This window comes from Elephantulus edwardii, unplaced genomic scaffold (genome assembly GCF_000299155.1).
Source record: "Elephantulus edwardii isolate Elephantulus edwardi_28Jun2011 unplaced genomic scaffold, EleEdw1.0 scaffold00045, whole genome shotgun sequence".
NCBI lineage: Eukaryota > Metazoa > Chordata > Mammalia > Macroscelidea > Macroscelididae > Elephantulus > Elephantulus edwardii.
This window is the reverse complement of record NW_006399795.1, coordinates 13,942,035-13,957,945: the sequence shown is the minus strand read 5'-3', so window position 1 is coordinate 13,957,945 and position 15,911 is coordinate 13,942,035. Positions and strand designations below refer to the sequence as shown.

At 53.1% G+C, this 15,911-nt stretch overlaps 1 protein-coding gene across 1 annotated transcript in view; it reads right to left on the bottom strand.

The window, feature by feature from the left end:
- Positions 1-15,911, bottom strand: part of MEGF6 (multiple EGF-like-domains 6) — a 170,765-nt gene that overhangs the window by 22,193 nt on the left and 132,661 nt on the right. The window contains exons 6-9 of the mRNA XM_006885926.1: positions 5,113-5,238; positions 4,103-4,225; positions 1,182-1,304; positions 683-820 (exon numbers count right to left, since the gene is read on the bottom strand). Of these exons, the coding sequence (XP_006885988.1) occupies positions 683-820; positions 1,182-1,304; positions 4,103-4,225; positions 5,113-5,238 (510 nt within the window). The remainder of the gene's footprint in view (positions 1-682; positions 821-1,181; positions 1,305-4,102; positions 4,226-5,112; positions 5,239-15,911) is intronic.

Sequence of the window (15,911 nt, the reverse complement as noted above, 5' to 3'; positions counted from 1 at the left end):
ATGTACTCATGCACAACCACACACACAATCCCATGTACAACCCCATGTACACTCAGTCACTTCGATGCGTAGTCACACCACACACAAGCCCACAGGCTCATGCACACATTGCAATGCACTCACACACAACTCCATGCAAAAACTCCCACACCCGCCCATATACAAGTCCATATACTCACATACGCACTCCCATGCACACCTCATACCTGTACACAACCCCAAACATGTGGATACACAGAGGCACATAGCACAGCCTCAGTCCACCCTGCCTGTGCTGGCGAAGGAGCCAGAGCAGGGGCCAAACTGGAAGGGAATCCACTATCAAAAGAGTCCCTCCATCAATGCCAGGGACCATTCCCAGGCTCCTGGGCACGACACAGGATGGAGCCACTCTCAGAAGAGGCAACACAGGTGCTAGGGACTCACAAACCAAGGTGCTAGGGACTCACAAACCAATGCCAGCACCCAGGGCTTTTCTTGGAGCAACTGAGGCCACCTCTCTCCACAGTCACCCCAACCTCCTCTGCTGAGCCTCGTGCAGCTGAAGAGGGTACAGCACACAGAGAGAGCTCTGCGTCACAGCATCAGACCCACGCGGAGACTCGGGGTAACAGCGGATCTAGCCTTGTATCAGAAGGGGACAGTGTGGCAGAAACAGGCCCCGGGGTCCAGAAACACGCACCAACGCAGGTCTTCTGGTCTGTGTCCAGCTCGTAGCCTCGGGGACAGGTGCAGAGGGGCCCCGCGCTGCTGTGGCTGCAGCCATGGGAGCAGCCGCCATTATTGACCTCACAGCTGTTGACAATCTCCATCTCGATACCTGCAATGAGACCAGGGGCTCAGGACAACGGACAGGGTCTGGAGAACCCCACTGAGCACAGTCCTCACCCGTGCAGCAACCAGCCCCCAGCCCCTCAACCAGGAAACAAGGAACTCTGGGAGCTCAGAACAGGCCAGGCTCTGCCCACCCAGCCCAGCCCACAGCACTGCTCCTAACTGACAAGGAAGTACCAGCCCGGGGCCAAAGCAGGCGCGTGGGGCAGTGACAGGCAGGGGAGCCAGGCTGCTGGCCTGGATGACCCCCCCCCCAATGCCTGCAGGTGATCGCAGACTCCCAACAGCACTGCCGCCCCTCCACACCGCCCGTGTCTAGCGGAGGCGCCCATCTACTGCCCACTTACGGTAGCACTGCCGCCCGTCAGCGCCCAGCTCATAACCAGCATGGCACACGCACTTAAAGGAGCCTCGCGTGTTGAGGCAGCCGTGGGCGCACTGAGCCTGCCCGGTGGCACATTCATCCACATCTGCAAGGGAGAGATCAGAGAGACGGGCTCTGAGCTGATGGCCTGGGAGACCCGGTACCCAGGAGGGGCACAGCTGGGTGTTCAGGAGAGTCACCCCAGGCCCATGCACCCCAGTCCACAGTTAAATCAATTCCGAGCTCCTGTATCACAGCTGTACCCACATCCTATGTTCCCTTCATTCTGTAGCTGCATCCAATGCCTCTGGGTCCTGTTTCATGATTGAGCCTCTCTGAACCCCCTCTTCTATAACGACATCCTACTCTATAACTCTATAACTTCACCACCTACTCTGTGACGGCGTCTCAGGCCCTCTGTGCCCACACCCTCAGTTCTGCACCTGAACCTCAGGGTCACTGGACCGTCTCTGGACCTCGTTCCCCTGTCCAGCCACCTTCTGATGTGCAAGCTCCCAAGAAGACACCGCTGGGTGCAGGAGACACGTTAAGTAACATAAAGAATGGCCTAAAGTGGACAGCACTGCAAGGATCTTCAGGTCCTGCTGGTGACTCTGAGTGCAGGCTTAGTCTCTCTGTATCCAGGTCTCTTCGGTGGTGCCATGCATGGGGCTGAGGGTACCTGGGAGTCCCCAGTCTGGCATCTGGACCTGATGGCCCCAGGCACTGTCACCAGCACCTCACCCTTGCTGGTGTCAGCATTCAAATTCCCTATGCACTCCACCACTATATTTACACCTATAAGATAATTTGCTGTGGTGGCCCAATAAGTAAGGCGTTATGCTTCCAACTCAAAGGGCACGTAGTTCGAATCCACCAGCTGCTCCTTGGAAGACAGATGGACAGTTTCCTCCTGTACTATTTACGGCCTCTTAAAACCTGCTGGAAGGTCAGCTATGGGTTGATTCTGACTCCACAACAATGAGAGAGAGGAAGTTCTAAGAAGGAAGGAATCTGTCAAGAAGCTGCACTGCAATCCCAGAGGCACACAGCTCAAATCCACCAGATGCTCCGCTGGAGAAGTGGGGGAAATGTCCTGTGCCAGTCGGATCCGATTCAACAGTAACAACAACAATGAAGGAAAGAATCTGACCTTCAATCTTCTCTCAAGGATCTCACCTGAACCGTAAAGCTCCTAGGACCACAAAGCCTGCCTTTCTACCTGGCAGACACTTTTCAAAGGGTCCTTCCGGGCGTTAGTGAAGACTGGAATACAGCTTCTCGCCCTCTGCTGGGACCACCTCTGTAGACCACCAGGGTGGTTAGAGGAAAAGCTGATCGGGCTGCCTGCGCCTCCCATCCCACCTGGGACCCTCGAGTGACACAGTCACCACAAGGCACACACGTAGACCTCAGGGCAGTCAAAGGTCTTCTCTTTGAGAAAAAACTGCCCGACTGTGAATGCATGTGAGCGTAAGTCTGCATGCACCAGCTTATTAAATTATACGTGTGCTATGTAACGGGGAGCTGGTGTGGTTTTAAACAAGTATAGATATGCAGACTGGCTCATGTGTGTTAAATATACAGTACAGGAATGACAGGTCGGGGTCAAGGCATCAAAACGTCCCCGTGAGGCCTGGGAGGGGTGTCTTCCTCCCCCTTCAATGCTCTCTCCTGCATTGGTTTCTAGTAGGCAAGCACTGCAGACATCAATACTGAAGGAATCTATGCAAAATACTGAATGATGCAGGAAGGGGAGTCACTGAACCAAAAAGAAACGGTTGATGATCAACATTGTAGGAAGCAGCATATGATTAAGAATTAATGGTTGTGAAGAAAGAAGTCCACGTTGCACAAGACTCCAGGAATTCATGGAAAATCAACTGAGAAGGTTTCAATTACCAGATGCAGCCCTGGACATGCTCCCTCGGCTATGCCAAGAAATTGGCATCACCTGGAACAGGTGTGCCATTCCTCAAACCCCACACTCATCTCATTCTGGCCACGTTGGGACCAACTCATAGCTGGCCTTCCAGCGAGTTTTTGGAGCCTGTAAATAAACCACACATGAAGAGACTGTTCACCTTTCTTCATTGGAGCCACTGGTGGATTTGAACCAGCCACCAGGCAGGTAATCACTTTGGGGTTCCCTGTGACCTAAGCTATCAAGTCCTAAAAAAGGAAAGTGAAAATTATTGAACAAGAGCTGTGATACAGAGGGTCGTTATGAATCGCAGGTGACTCGATGGCACATAGCAACAACAACAACCACTCTCATTTATATTATATACAACTAAAAGCTTGCTGAAGGGAATTTAGAAACAGCTGGAGCAGTACATCAACGGGGACCTGCCAGTAATTCAAGCTGGAGTCTCAGGGTTAACTGTGTAGAAAAATATTTTTAAAATTAATAAAACCAAACCAAATGACCCTGGGATCCCTTGCTTCCTTGTAGTCACAGGAGACTCCAGTCAGCACCAGCCATCTGGGACGTGTTGCTGCCCCTCTCTATGCCTGCCAGCACCCCTACTCCTACAGCAGAGATGATGGGGGCCAAGCAGCCCATGTGCCATCCAGGGTCACCCAAGAGTGACTAGACAGGCCAGTCCAGCTCGCCAAAGGCTCAGTCTAGCCAGACACAGCTGGGTCCATCCAACCAGAGAGACACATGTCCCCCTTCCAGTGTCAGAGACAAGCTGGCTGACTCTGGTTGGGACTGGAGCAGCGGGCAGAGCCATATGGGCAGGGCCCAGGCTGGTGGGGAAGGGGGCACGACAGGTTGAGGGATGGGGTCAAGGTTGTCAGGGGTGGAGATGGGGTGATGGGGTGATGGTGGGGTTGCAGGAGCCACAGGGCTGGAAGACATGGTGGGGCACGGGAAGGGGCGGGGCAAGCTGGACCCACCTTCACAAGCCTTGCGGTCCTCAGCCAGCCGGTAGCCAGCATGGCACTGGCAGTGGGCGAGGCCCCTGTGGACCTGGCATGTGTGCATGCAACCTCCATTCCGGTCGGCACACGGGCTTCTCCCTACAGGCGGAGGGTGGAGGGAGCAGTCAGGACGAGCGGGACCTGTCCCAGCTGAGTAGAGACTCAAGCACACTCACGCCTCCACCAGCTCTGACCAGTAGACACCCCAAGAAGGCCCTGCCATCTCAGGGTAAAGTCACCACCACCCCTGGAATCCTCTGGAAGACAGGAATCTCCCATGATGTTCACCCTCGTCCAGGGCCAAGATTCCTGGAACCCCACTGATGACAGGAAGTAAGGCGGGGAACCCCACCCCAACCTCCTTCCTCTGCCAGCCGCAGGCAACAGGCTGGTCAGTTGCCTAGTGAGAGAACTCTTCTCTGAGCCTGTGGTCCTTAGCCGTTCGCCAGCTGCTGGCCTCCATCCCTCCCACACTCATCCTCACCCCTCTCCTGGTGGAAACACCCATGGGTCAGTGTGGGGTGGGGAGGGGAGCGAGCTCTCATCGTCTGCCCACCACCCCAGCTTTATTTCCACATTCAAGGTTCTCTGCATCTGCTCCACTTTTGTCACCACCCCTCCTCCTGTGAAGAGGAGCCCCGAGACCCCAGGACACAGGCCAGAAGGCCCTGGCAGCCGCTCGGTTAGGGCTGGGTCCTGGGCTCCCTGTACCCACAGTGAAACCCAGAGCAGGGCAGGATAAGACCCCTCCAGAAATCTCTGGGACTGAGGCATTCACTGAGGCCCTTCCAATCTCTTGGGGCCCCCCCACAGCTCAGCCCTTCATTGTGCCCTGGGGTTGGGAACCCCGCCAGTCTCTCCACAGCAAGTGTTTCCAAAGACCCCAGTGGGGCTATCTCCCTGGGTATCTACAGCACCAGTGGCCCATTGGGCACTGAGTCCCTGCTCTGTCCTTGGGGAGCCCATGAGCAGATGTGGGGACTCACGGACGCAGCGCTTCCCATCCTCCTGGAGCTGGTACTCCGGCCGGCACTGGCAGCGGTGCCGTGTCGCTGTGAGCTGAATACATTCATGTTGGCAGCCGCCATTGCCCAGGGTGCAGGAGTTGATGGCTGAGAGACAGGGGAGGGGCTCAGCTCAGCCAAGAAAATAGTCACACAGAGCAGGAGGTGCAAGGGAAGAGCAAGAGCAGGGGTGCAAGCGGGGGTGTGGGAAGGCAGGCTGACCCTCCAGGCCCCTCTTTGCCATCTGCAGCCTGACCCAGACTGGCAGCCTCCATCCCAGGGACAGGGCCTCTGGAGGCCAATGCATCCTTTGCCCGCCCCACAGGGGATGCAGACCCTTGGCCTCTTTAGCCCCAATCCTCAGAATCTTGGTGCAGAGACTCTGCCTGTGGTCCAGCCCCTAAGGAACCCAGGTCGTCTCTCACCGGACACAAAGCCCGGAGACCTAAGAGGAAGAGTATAGGGCCTGGTCCTGTGAGCTGGTCCAGCAGAGGATGGAGGCCTGGCATCCTACTACCAAATGTGGGCACCTGGGTTGGGAGGGGGTGGGGGGAGGAGTGAGCAGAAAGATGCCAGAGTCTGAGGGGTGTGTGCACCAAGACCAGACCAGGCCAGCACACAGTTAGTCTCCGGTGACACCACGGGCCAGAGAGAGGCTGCAGCCCAGCTCCCGAAGAGCTACATGGCCTCCGTGCCTCGGTGTCCTCCCCCGTGACATGAAGTGACAGCAACCTCATCTCATACACTCAAAGGGGCCATGCAGAACTGGGAAAGGCCACATGATGGGGACAGGAAGCACCATACAGAAGTGGTAGCCAGCAGATGACTTATGGCCGGCAGAGGGCAGGGTGCAAGTAGGTCTCCTGAGTCCTAGTCCCCAGCTCTGCCTTTGCCGGAGGGATGTTGCTTTGACCCAATCCTAGTGACACATATGCAAATCGTCCAGGGGCAGTGGTGGGGACAGTGGTCAGGGCTAGCATGGGGGGAAAATGCTGCAGATATGACAGGCTTGGCAGTGTCCCTTGGAAGCCCTTGCTTCCCACCAGATCATACCCAGGACCCAGTCCATCGCAGCAGCAGAACTGGGGGAAGCCCCAGGGCCAGAACCCCAGGCTCCGTCTGAGAAGAATGGTCCGCAGTGGTCAGACTCCTGGTCAGCACAGGAGGCTGGCCCAGGGAGCCGGGTGAAGCTGGCCCCGAGTGGGCACTGGGCCTCCGGCAGCAGCAGCAGCCAACTCCTCGGAGGGGATTTGGTTACCATCAAGTCGCTGGCAACTGCCTCTGTGGTTAGCGAGGGATCCAGCCGGAGCCGGGAGGAAAGCCACAAGAATGTGCACGGCCGATGCCACAGTGAGGCGGCGTCTGCCAGGCGAGGCTGCCCCGAGTGGCATCTGGCAAGCAGCAAACCCGAGGCCACTCGCACAGCACCCCCAAGGGCTGGACATCACCTGAGATGCTGCATCTGTTCTCACTGCGGGTCCCACCTGGGGGTCTCTTTTCTGCCATCATGTATGGGACCTGTGTGTGGCAACGGGGTCCACCAAAAGGCACCAGCAGGGGGACTCTCGGGGTTGGGCAATAGCCTTCGTACTGTGTTCTACCCCCTCAAACAGAAGCTGTCCCAAAGTCTCAGACAAGGCCTGGCCGCTCACTGCCTCCCCTCCGAGCACACTCGCTTTACTTAGAAATTAGCCACAACACTCAGGACACTGGCCTCAGTCTCTCCCTGTGGGACATACTGGTAGGAAGTACATGCTGATGGTCCCCTCTTGTGCCAAGTTCTAGGGGCGAGGGCTGTAGTGTCAAATCTAAGACAGAGACATCTACCTAGAGGTCACCCCCCAGCCTGAGCAGGGTAGAGAGAGCTTCGAGGCTGTGTTGAACAGTCCCCCTTCCCTACAGATGCCTCTCTCTACCTCCCTTCCCTACATGCAGCCCTGGCCCCATGCCAAGGCCGTCCTGGCCTCCGAGGCTGTACTGTTTCACCTGCCCAGGCAGCCACCAGCCTTTGTGCAGAGCCTTCTGCCCCCAGCCCGAAACGCCTGCATTCCTGGGGGCTCTGTTTATTTGTGTTAACAACACCACTGCATTCCCACTCAGGACACTTAATAGGAACCAGAAGCCCTTCTGGCAGGGCCAGCAGGCGTACATCGGGGTACAGAGCCCAGCGCAGGGAAGCCAGGCTTCCTGGACAGGCACCACCGGCTGCAGGAGGGCCCAGGAAGCTGGTGGCAGGACTGTAAGGACAGGGGCCTTCCCGATGGCTGTCTGGGGACAGACAGGCGTCATGCTCAGTGGAGCACTGCAGTGAGGAAGGCAGGGCAGGGGCAGGGGCAGGGGTGACGCAGGGCAGACTGGCTCCCGGGCAGCCTTGCACTCTCCTGAGCCTGGCCTCTCTCTGCTCTGCCCCATGATGCTCATAACATTCCAGATGCTTCCAAGCTGTACACAGCAGGGAGCCAAGGGCAGTGTCATCGCAAGCATCCTGTGATGTGGGTTCCCAGAAAGCTGAGCAAGGCAGATTCCCTGGTGATGGGCCGTGCAGCTCAGGGCCAGGCTGGCCAGTGTGAGGAGGTCAGGGCTCCAAGCCTGGGGTGACATTTTCCAGACTCTTCGAGCCGCTGTGCAAGCCGGCCACAGAGTACATGTCCCAGCAGTCCCTGTTAGGCTGAGGGGTTCACACGTGGCTACAGCCCTCACATCAAGACCAAGCCCTGGTGCACAGCAGAGGGCATCCTTCAGAAGACAAGGCTTAGGATTTTGCTTCCAAATGAAGGGAACAGCCCCTCCTCATTCTGTACAAACACCCACCCCCCAACTATGAACAGATACAATCCCTAAAATGGGCTAAAAAAAATCTCTTGAGCAATTATGGTACATTCACTATGTAGCACGCAGGAACAAAGATTTTGAAAATCACTACCTAACTTGGGAGGGACTGGAGAGCATTATGCTGAGTGAACTAACTCAGTCCCACAAGGACAAATACTATACAAGACCATTATTGTAGAAACAGAAAGGGGGGAAGGGGAGAAGCAGAGGGGTGAGGATGGGGGGAGGAATCATAGGACTGAACAATTTGATGGGTGGAGGGAGGAGTGGGTAAAGGAAATGGGAAAGATCTGGTGTGAAAAAGAATGTATATGAACTGTGTAAGAAACCAGTATTGAAAGAAAAAACTTACATTAAAAAATAATACTTATATCATGGAATTACAGAAAGAGTTATATGACCAAAAAAATGACTCTAACTCAGAAAAAGAAAAAACAAACCCCTTCATATACTCTTTTACCTTTACTGTAACATTGACATCCACTGCAACCACGTCAATACTGACTCAGGATCTCCATCAAGTTTTTGAGATCTTTACATGAAAAAACTGCTCCTCTTTCTCTGAGGAGCTGCTGGAGGATTTGAACCTTCAACGTTTCCAGTTAGCAACTCAAAATCTTATGCCTAATGCCACCAGGAAACCTTGATAATAGCACTTCAGAAATCAAATCACATATTGCACTGGGCAAATCTTCTGTCAAGGACTTCTTCAAGATGCTAACAAGCAGAATGTCACTTTGAGGGCTAAGGTGTGTGCCTGACTCACCTATGGTACCTGTAATTGCCTCAAAATCAATAAAAAAGGGAGGTCAAATAAAAAAAGAATCAATGCATCTGAACTGTGATGGTGAAGAGTATTGAGTATATCGTGGACTTCCAAAAGAACAAGCCTGGCTTGGAAGAAGTACAAACAGAATGTTCCTTAGGAGTAAGGATGGGAAGACTTCATCTCATATACCTGGATGTGTTTTCAGGAGTGTCTGTTGTTGTTGCTGTTGATTGCTGTTGAGTCAAGTATGACTCATAGCGACTCTGAACAAAAGACCTAATGCCTTTCATAACTATTGTGATTTCTCCAAGTTGATAGAGTTTCCAGAGGCATGTGGTTTAGGAAGTGGATGCCACTCCTGCTTCCAAACACATCTCACAACTGGGAGCTCCACCAAACACTGTCCACATTGGGAAACCATTCTGGTATTTGATACCCCAATGGCACAAGGTTCATCATCACAGCAACCCAGGTTACTTCATACAGCACATTGACAAAGAGTGATGTGCAAAGTGGAAGAGTGTTCCTCCAGATACAACAGCACTAGTCTCATTTAGCAGTGGTTAAGTGTCATCGAGTCGAATACGACTCAGAGTAAGCTTTGCACATAAGACCTGAACTCTGTTCTATAACTAACATCATTTCTGCACACTAGTCCCTGGAAAAAGACATCATGCTTGGTAAAGTGGTGTCGTTAGGTACCATCAAGTTGACTACAACTCATAGCAACATTACGAACAACAGATCTGAACCCTGCCTTATCTTGCACCATCCCAATGATCTCAGATATGCTTGAGCTCCTTACAATCACTGTGTCAATCTATCTCGTTGAGAGTCTTCCTCTTTCACTGACTCTCCACCTCTCCAAGCACAATGTCTTTTTCAAAAGACTAGTCCTTCCTGAAAACACTCCCAAAGTCTGTGAGATGACGTTTTACCAGCCTCTAAGGAACATCCTGGTTACATGTTCTAGATAGACATTGTTTATTCTCTGGGCAGTCCATAAGCTATTCAGTACTCTTCTCCAACACCATGGTACAAAGCAGTAGATGAGTGAAAAACCTTCAATGAAATGGATTGACCCAGTAGGTACAACAATGAGCTTCTCAAGCACAGCATAAACTGTGAGAATGGTACAGGACAGGAAATGTTTTGTTCTGTTCTAGATAGGGTCTCTATGAGTTGGAGTCTATTTGACAGCACCCAACAATACTGAATGAAAAAATCCTCATAGCGAGAATGTTTGCTTTTCAATATAACAAGAACAAGGCTTCCCAACATTCCCCCACACTCACACACCTGACTTTAGAGGAGGTCTGGTGGTGTGGTTCTGTGGTGTTAAAGATTTATTGTTCAAAAGGGCTTTCCTAGTCATTAACTGACTTTGCCATGTGGATGGAAGGGAATATGAGAACAGGGCATGTTAGTCTTTCTATCAGGGGACTGTCTACTTTTGCCAATCCACATGGGCATTGGCTAAGTTTCACCATTAAACCAAGTGGATCCTGCAGCAGAATCTGAGAATCTCACCAGCAGCAAAGAAAAAGCATGAATGCAGTGTGTGTCCTCCGGGGCCAGGGATTCTTGCACCAGCTAGATCAGTAGCAGCAGCAGCCGCAGCTATGGCCAAAACGGAGGACCAGAGACTTGACCTGAGATGGAGCTGTCCTTGGGACTGCTCCGCCACTGAACCAGAGATGAGAGCTTCTTGTCCACAGAACCACACTACTAGATCTCCTCTAGAGTCAGGTGTGTGAGTGTGGGGGAATGTTGGGAAGCCTTGTTCTTGTTATATGGAAAAGCAAACATTCTCACTATGAGGATTTTTTTCATTCAGTATTGTTAGGTGCTGTCAAATAGACTCCAACTCATAGAGACCCTATCTAGAACAGAACAAAACATTTCCTGTCCTGTACCATTCTCACAGTTTATGCTGGAGGACTTGGAGGGGGAGCCTTAATGGGCAGGACTGAGAGCTTTCTAACACTGGCCTAAAGCCGTGAGGCTTATGGCTAAGGTGACTGGAAGAACGTTTCAAGGCTGTCCTGACTGAGTGATGTATCTTGCTGCCAATCTGAATTATAGCCTTTTGACTTCCCACATTTGGTTCCGTGTGGTCTGTTTTAGACCCAGTAAAGCAGTAATACTGGTGCTGGGATGAGTAGAAAAAGGTACAGAACATGTCTGACCTAATGGGAATTGGGTTTGTGGTGTTGTTGATGGGGATAGTCCCCCTTTGTGAAGTTGGTAAAGGTCAAAATAGCTTCCCCCTTGCTCTTTTCACAGGTTCTTAGGGAGCTGTGCTAATATACTCAAGGCAGTGCCTGTCTGGTGGTTCAAACCCACCAGCCATTCCTTAGGAGAAAGATAGACACACTCTCTCATGTGATTTTTAAACTCTGAAAATCTGCTGGAGGGTGTTCTTTTCCCTACCAGGGCCTGCTCACATCAAGATCAAAAGCATTTTTCCCCAGTTGGGGTTCCCTTGGCTCCACCACGTTACAAATTTTGGGTTTTACCACTTCAGCCAGGTTACTTAAAGGGTCTCATAGAGCTTGGCTGCAATTCCACTGTCTTCCTGCAGGGGTCACCACTAATCAAGAGATGTATTCTGTCAGTGTCATCAAGGTCTTCAAAGGGCAGGAAGGCCATACTTGAATAGAAAACTAGAAATCCTAGAAATCTCATTTCCGACAGGGTCAACTGCTCTGTCAATGCCAGCTTGTCCTCAGCTTCTGTAGGGACTTCATTCAAGACAGAAAAAGGCACTATCTGGGCTATCTGGAAGCAGGATCCGAGGCCTAGGCATGCCAGGGAGGGTGTAGCAGAGGACAGCTCACCTGTTGGGGCCCTAGCCTCTAAGCCCCAGCATGTTTGTGGGCTGAGGGTATGGGAGTCTGAGCCAGAGGAAGATAAATGTGTCACATGGTACCAGCCCCACCAGCTACTGTCAAACCTCAGACCTCAGCTAGTGGTTTGGGGTTGAGTGAGGTTTTGTAATCACTGCCCTGAGGCCATCTTGGGTGTTAGTTCCTGGAGCCTCCCACCACACATGGTCAGTGACCACCACAGTCCTTCCATCTAGGAAGCCCTCGGTTACAGACAAAGCCAAGATGGCAGGACAGGGCATCATAACCTGGACACCTTACCCCAGCTCCAACATCCTCTCATGGCCCTTCCCCACCAGGCTGTCCACAGGGACACCTACTGACTCCTAGATTCTACCTGTCTTCTACCCTCTGGATGGGCCTCAACGCTGCTCAGGGAGCACTGTCCACAGTGCAGCCTATGTAAACACAGCCCCTTCTTGTTAAGTGCCACTGAGTCGAGCACAAATCTTATCAACCCTATGAACAAGAGGTCTGAACCCTGTCCCATCCTGTGCCATCCTCACAATCTCTGACACACTTGAGCCCATAGCAGCAATCACTGTATCAATCCGTTTGGTTGAGGGTCTTCCTGTCCTTTGCCACCCCTCCACCTTTCCAAGCATGATGTCCTTCTCCAAGGGATAGCCTCTCCTAGCAACAGAGGCCCTTTGAGGTATGCAAATGTTGGTCCTGCCCACACGCCTTTGCCTAATGTGCCACCAGGCCCACTAACAGCCCACACAGCAGCCAGCAGGCCCTCTCTCCTCAATTCCAGTCAAAGAAGCTACCAGGCAGGGCAGTTCCTTCAGCACAGTCTGAAGAGTGTGGCTCTACCTCAACCCCACCTGGGCACCCTCATACCCTAGCAAAGCTGGCTGGTCCCTGAGCTCCTCCCTTCCCACGGCTCACCTGCACTGCACTGCAATGTCCAGCACAGACTGGCCTTCAGAGCAGGAGCAGGATGGGCATTTTAACACAGTGCTCTGCGGCATGTGACCTTTCCCAGAATGGACTTGGTGAGTTCTTAGAGACATGGGGCACTTATAAAGAGAAATGGTCAGCTGCAGAGCCTTATAGCAGTGGCCAGAGCTTTGGCCCAGCCAGATAGGGTCACATCCACTTCTGTCCCCACATGGCCTGCTCCCCTACTCATTGAGGTCTCCCCCATCACTAGGATCTCAATTCATCAACCCTCTTCCTGGAATTCTGTGTCTGTCTGTGTGTGTGTGTCTCTCTCTCTCTGAATTTAGGAAATTACCTTCTCTGGTGTTTAGAAGGTTGCTGTGGATTGAGCTGCTGTGTGTCCCCTCCCCCAAAATATACCCTGCAAATCTTAACACCTATCAACTTGCTCCTGAAAAGCTTTCCAACTAGGAACCTCTGCAGAGCACTTCTAGAATATAGTTAATGCAACCCATATATCTCATTTGGGAGTAGGGCTTTCTTTGTTATGCTAATGGAGCCATGACAGTGTTAAGTGTGTCTAAACCAAGCACTTTTGAGAAGTAAAAGAGCAGACTAGGGACAGAGAGGGGAGCATACAGGAAAGGGAAAGTGTAGACCACATGAAGATGAAGAAAGAACCGACAGAGATCCTTCCCTAGAGCTAGAGCCCTGTCTTCAGACTCCAAGCTTCCTAAACTGTGAGATAATAAAGTTCTGTTTGTCAAAGTCACCCACTTGTGATACTTCTGTTTCAGCAGCACTAGGAAACTGTTGTGTGTCTTCAAGTCTAAACCAACTAACTCATAGTTGACCCTCTGGCGGGTTTTCAGAGGCTCTAAGTCATATATAGGAGGGGGAGCTTTGGTGGCCTCGTGGCAAGAAGCTGCACTGCAATCCCAAAGGCACACGGTTCAAGGCCATCAACGGCTTCAGAAATTCCACCAGAGGGTCAGCTATGGGCCGGTTCCAGCTCTACAGGATACAAGAAGTCACACAGGAAAGGAATGCACAACTTCCTCCCTTGAAGCTGGATTCAAACCACTTGCCTTTGTGTTGGCAGCGCAATGCCTTACCCACTAGGCCACCAGAGCTCCCTGACTAGGAAGCTAAGACAGTAGTTATCATCAACGCCCATCACACTGCAAGGCATAGAAGAGCAACAATTCCAACCCTGACTGTCTTCCACAGAACTAGTCGGGGTGGCACAGGATTTAACTATGCTCAAGGCCAGCAGTTTGAACCCGCCAGCCACTGCAAGGGAGAAACGTGGGTAGTCCCCGCCTTTAAAGGACCCCTACCCACCAGCCACTGCAAAGGCGAAATGTGGCCAGTCCCTGCCTTTAAAGGAACCTAGGAAACGTGATGCAGGGTCCTGATGAGTCAATACCGACTTGACAGCAGTGGGTGGCTGTCCCACAAGTGGTGCCAGGCAAGAAGGTGAGATGCCACCAGCTCCAGCTGGCCTTCAAGAGGGAAGCCAGACTCTGGTCCCTTTGTGCCTGTATCATCATAATCCCTCCCACCCCTCCCAAAACCCAATACCTGGTTAGTCCCATCAGCGCTGACCTTGAACTCACTCTGACTGAAGGTCACCATTCCCTGCTGGACCCTGCTTCTGTTTTGCACTGGCCAGCCCTGTCTGTCGCCGCCCTTCCTGGTGGGTTTTTGTGCACAGTTGTCTATCACTGCTCTCAGTACCTGGGTCCAACATGCCCATCTGATATCCTGACTGAGGCAGCTGTCCTCTTTTCTGTGGGTTCATACCTCCAGGATCCTGGGCTCGGGCCCTCATGTGCGAGCAGCCCCGGGGGATCTGGAGAGGTGGGGACTGAAGCATCTGGGGAGGGATAAGTAGACACTCTCCCCGCCCATCCTGCTCTGCCTGCTGGACTCAGGCCACCCCACGGACCCCTTCATAGCCAGGAAGGCAGCTAGCTCCTTTCGCCAGGCCGCAGCTATTTGGGGGTTCAGTGGGGCTCTGGAAGCATCCGCAGACTTGCCTGCATGGCTTTGCAGGCCAGTCTCCCCCTCCCCATACTTCTGCTGTGCTCTAGCTCCTGCTCCTTCGCTCAATGCTTCCAGCACCAGACTCTCCAGGGTCTCCCCTCCACCCAGGAGACCTGGGAGGGCAGAGCGGCCCAGGCTGGAGAGCCGGAGGAGCCACCTGTCCAGGCTTGAGGGGTCCTGGCAGGAGTCCCATGTCTGGGGCACACGTAGGGCAGAGCTGGGCTGGAGGCAAGGCCAGTGGGTGGCAGGAGCACCAGGCTTGTGTAGGTGTGTGTGTGTGTGTGGGGGGGGGTGGATGTTGACAGCAAGTCCCTCCAAACAGTCTATGTCCAAAGAGCCAAGGGTAGGTCAAAGCAGCAGGAGGGCAAAGGCCCCATCCTGTCCCAGTGACTGGTCAGGGAAAGTCTCCCTGTAGGTGGGCCAGCAACACCTGACATCCGGCTGGCCAGCTCTGGACAGTGCCACATGCCCCAAGGGCCCAGGTCAGGCTCTAGAAGGTCAGAAAAGCCCACCTCTAGGGTCACAGGTCGTGTCATGCATACACATTCAGAGGGCTCTATGTTCCGAGAGGGGGCCCCCAGTGCAAAGGAGTCAGGGGTATGAGATGTCACAAAAAAACCAAGTGATCCTGCTGGACACAGGCCAACCCCCCTATGCGTTTCCTATTCCACAGACAACGGGAGGCAGGGGGAACGTCAGTGCAGAACCCCAGAAGTAAGACCCAGGGAGACAGGAACTCGGGCCTCTGCCCAGATCTAGCATCCCAGGAGATGGGCTGTGGCTGGGCCCAGCCATAACGCACCATAAAAGTGGAATGCATCCCTCAGCAGGCGAGGGGGTCCTATTCCTCTAGGCCAGGCTGGAGGGTGCCCGGGAAGAGGTGGGCACAGGGCCTCTAGTCCTGGACTTTTCTCCCAACTGGGGCCCAACACCAAGTCCTTGTAAATTCTCACTTTTAAAAGTCAAACTCCCTCTCTGTTTTATTCCCACAAGAGTATTTGGAACTAAAACCCTCATTGCTGTTGAGTCAGAATCAATTCATAGCTGACCTTCTGTCAGGTTGCCAAGACTGCAAACCACACAGGAGGAGACTGCCCATCCTTCTCCCGCAGAACTACTGGTGGATTCGAACTGCCAGACGTTCTGGAGGTGGGGTAGCAAATGCAACTACCTACTGACCACGCCGCTGGGAAATGGACACACTGCAGCCCTGCTGCCCCTCTTCTAGGTGTAGCCCTACAAGCCCCTCAAGCACCTTCACCTCCCAGAACTTCTTAGACAGCACTCAGGACCCCCAGACTCATCCTGCCAACAGCCCCCACATCTGCCCCCTGCATTTATGATGCCCTATGGGATAG